The sequence below is a fragment of the Carassius carassius genome, chromosome 25 (assembly GCF_963082965.1).
Source record: "Carassius carassius chromosome 25, fCarCar2.1, whole genome shotgun sequence".
Classification (NCBI taxonomy): Eukaryota; Metazoa; Chordata; class Actinopteri; order Cypriniformes; family Cyprinidae; genus Carassius; species Carassius carassius.
Genome location: NC_081779.1, coordinates 409,886 through 413,319, shown reverse-complemented (window position 1 = coordinate 413,319; position 3,434 = coordinate 409,886). Strand labels below are relative to the sequence as shown.

The 3,434-nt window shown below is 41.3% G+C and overlaps 1 protein-coding gene across 5 annotated transcripts in view; it reads left to right on the top strand.

Annotated features, from left to right (window-relative positions):
• sema6d (sema domain, transmembrane domain (TM), and cytoplasmic domain, (semaphorin) 6D) overlaps positions 1-1,694 on the top strand; it is a 17,862-nt gene extending 16,168 nt beyond the window's left edge. For 4 of the 5 annotated variants that reach the window (XM_059508909.1, XM_059508907.1, XM_059508911.1 and 1 more), the window contains 2 exons: positions 563-604; positions 734-1,694. In XM_059508909.1, coding sequence (XP_059364892.1) covers positions 563-604; positions 734-1,656 — 965 coding nt within the window. In that variant the 3' untranslated portion in view covers positions 1,657-1,694. The remainder of the gene's footprint in view (positions 1-562; positions 605-733) is intronic. The other variant, XM_059508908.1, reaches the window with a different exon arrangement.
• Positions 1,695-3,434: the final 1,740 nt, after the last annotated feature.

Sequence of the window (3,434 nt, the reverse complement as noted above, 5' to 3'; positions counted from 1 at the left end):
ATACATGTAAATATTGTTCTTGATTAGTTTCTCATTGAACATTTGTGTCCCTGGAGCACAGTCTTAAGTCTGAGGTATATTTGTAGCAATAGCCAACAATACATTGTGTGGGACACGATTATAGATTTTTCCATACATGATTTATAGATTTATAGATGCCAAAAAGCATAAAGATCATGTTCCATGAAGATATTTAGTAAATCTCCTACCGTAAATATTTAAGACTCTTGATTAGTAATATGCATTGCTAAGAACTTCATCTGAACAACTTTAAAGATGATTTCCTCAATATTTAGATTTTGTTGCATCCTCAGATTTTCACATATTGCCCTCCTAACAAACAAACCAGACAGCAATGCAAAGATGATTTATTCATCTTCCAGATGATGCATATCAATCAATTTAGAAAAATTGACCCTTATGACTGGTTTTGTGGCCCAGGGTCACAGACAAGGAAATGATGTCATGTGCAGTGCAGTGATTTGATATATCAGATCTGTTAAAAACAAATGTAATACTAACTACTGAGCGAGTGCTGATCTCTTCTGTGACTGTATGTCAGCAGCAGGAAGTGATGTGAGCTCAGCGGTGGATTCAGCCTCCGGTCAGTCTCACACACATCTAGTTTATTTAAATCCTTAAGGCAAAATATTTAGGAACAAAAGAAAAGAGCTTAGAGAATGACATGAGTGTGTGTGTGTGTGTGTGTGTGTGTGTGTGTGTGTGTGTGTAGGTGTGAAGCAGCTTCCTGATGCAGCGGGTCTCAGCGACGGCTTCCACTTCTCTCTTCTGGGGGCGTGTGTGCTGGTGGCGTTCGTGTTGGGTGCCGTCGTCTCGGGCGTGCTGGTGTCCTGTTACTGCGGTCAGAGATCCCACCAATCACAGGAGCCGGAGGCATCGCTCGCGCTCACCAGCCTCGCCAAACTCAACCGCCTCTTAGACCCCAAACCAGACAAGAACGACCTCACATCCTCTCAGATCTACAGCTCCGGGACGCCCGTAAAACCACACACCACTGAAGACGAGGAGCTGGTTTCCAACCTGCCCACCCCGGATCTGACGCCCGAGCTGCCAATCAAGAACTTACACAGCCAATGGGAGAGAAGCCACACCTACAACTCCACCCTGCAGGTGTTTCCCACCAATCAGACGCTTCCCAGCAAGCACACGCCCTCAGAGGGCCACGACGATGATGTATTAAAACACACACACAATCCAGTTATCACCATTATGACTTCATCTTTATTCCCGGGCGACTCCGGCTCGCTGCACACCCCAACATCATATTACAGCTGCCTGAAAGAGACGGCCGAAACCTCGGCGCTTCAGCAGATTCCACGAGAGACTCTTCCCGAGCAGCCGGGCTCCTCGCAGCGCCACGTCCTTATAAAGATGGGCAACGGCGTCACGACCGCACGCCAGCACCGATTCAACCAGAAGTCAGCGCCGGCGGGAAACATCTACGAGATACAGCGTCCGTTAATCACAGGCAGCTCGTGTCTGACACGACAGCACAGCTACAGCGAGCCGCCACACCTGCAGCGCACGGCTATCATCAGACGCACAGAGTCACTCAAACCACAGATACCCCCCAAACCCACATACATACCCCCCAAAACACTACACCTGCCCTCGCACCCCAAACACAGCTACTGACCTCTGACCCCAGGACACGACCCACACGGAACGAACACTAGCACTGACTCCTGCACACGGTGTACTAGATATTGCACACTTCATATCATTGGCCTACACTTAACTTCTAAATAAAAACTTATTTTTGCATTGTTTTAATGCATTTTTGGTTCCCTTCACACACACACACACACACACACACACACACACACGCAAATTCTACTTTATTCCACTGGCTTTTAATTATTTTTGTAAATAAGCTCAATGTCCAACAAAAGATGAGCATGCACAGTATATACCGCATAAATCTCATTATGTTGCATTAGCATTTGGCATCCAATTATCTTTCAAATAATTTGCTATTTTTCAATTTGAACACTATTTTTGTTCCCTCAAAAAAACAGATTTTCCATTGCCTTTTGGATTAGACTAAGATTAGATAATCTTAAGAAAAAAAGATAAAGGGTGTTAAGAAATGTTTTGAGAATACAAAATCATATCCTTTTTTTTTGCATATTCCTTGATCGCAATTTAATTTTTACATTTCACAAACATTTTGGGGATCTAAGACAAGTTGGAGGTTATCTGAACATTATATTGGTACTTTATGCAAACGAGTAATTCACATTATGTGTCCAGTAAATATATTGCAATAATAATGCAGTTCTCTAAGTGTGTTTGTGTTTCATTGACAGGAGCGTGTTCTCACAGCATCGCATCAGACTGACATTATTGAGCTGCATTAATGAGATATAACGTGTTTGTATTGATCTGTGCCTTACATGACAGACCTGAGGTCAGAGGTCAGAGGTGATGATGCTGACACTGACTCTCTAAATCTCATGTTTCACGACAGGTTTCTTTGACTTGTAAATGTCATGTGACTGATCAGTGTATGTTAGGAATCACTGATGAAGACAGAAGATGTCAAGACCCTAGAAGAAGTACTGGTGACTGCTGAAGCTTTAATATAGTCAAATATTCACAATTTGCATTTCAAATGCAAAAAAAAATGCATATTTTTATTCTTCTAAACTTTTGATGCAAAGCAACCTTAAAGAAACTCCATGACTGGTTTTTAGATCATTTACTATGGAAGTCTGTTTCCATCACGTCTTAGAAGAGTAATTGTGAAATATTTTTATATAACAATTTGGACTTTATATTGCACAAGACTTTTTCTCTATATATTATGAGACAAAAATATATATATAGTTTTTTACATTTGGTGGCAGAAACAGACTTGAATTTGAATTTTCACTGCCTAAAATCACAGGTCAGAGGTCAGTTTCACATTTGTGTTTGTGTGTGACAAACCCCTCCTCCTCTGACAGTAGCTCCGCCCACATGATCTTCGGAGGCTGTGATTGGTGCAGCCTGAGGGTTTGTATCACAGAACATTTGGCATTCGTTTAATAAAAGCACTAAATTCAGTGAGTTGTCTGAGTTTGTGTAATCTGAATGAAATCACTGATCATTAATAATAAACACTGGCACAGTTAAAACACTCTTGTTGTGCGTTCATTATATAATGCTAATTGTACAAAATGCCATGTCAATGTGTGTTCTTCACTAAAGCACATGATCTCTTCAGATGCAACAGGTGATTAAATGTGAGCTGCAGTCATTAGTGAGTATCTGACTTTATTCTCTTTAATTAAATCATCAGTGAAGGCAGAAGAACATCATGATTTACAGTTTTATTCTGTCGATCCGTTCTGCTTTAAACATTCAGCGTCACACACACACACACTTAAAACTCAACCTGAATATAAACAGCTTCCACTTAAATCATGAAA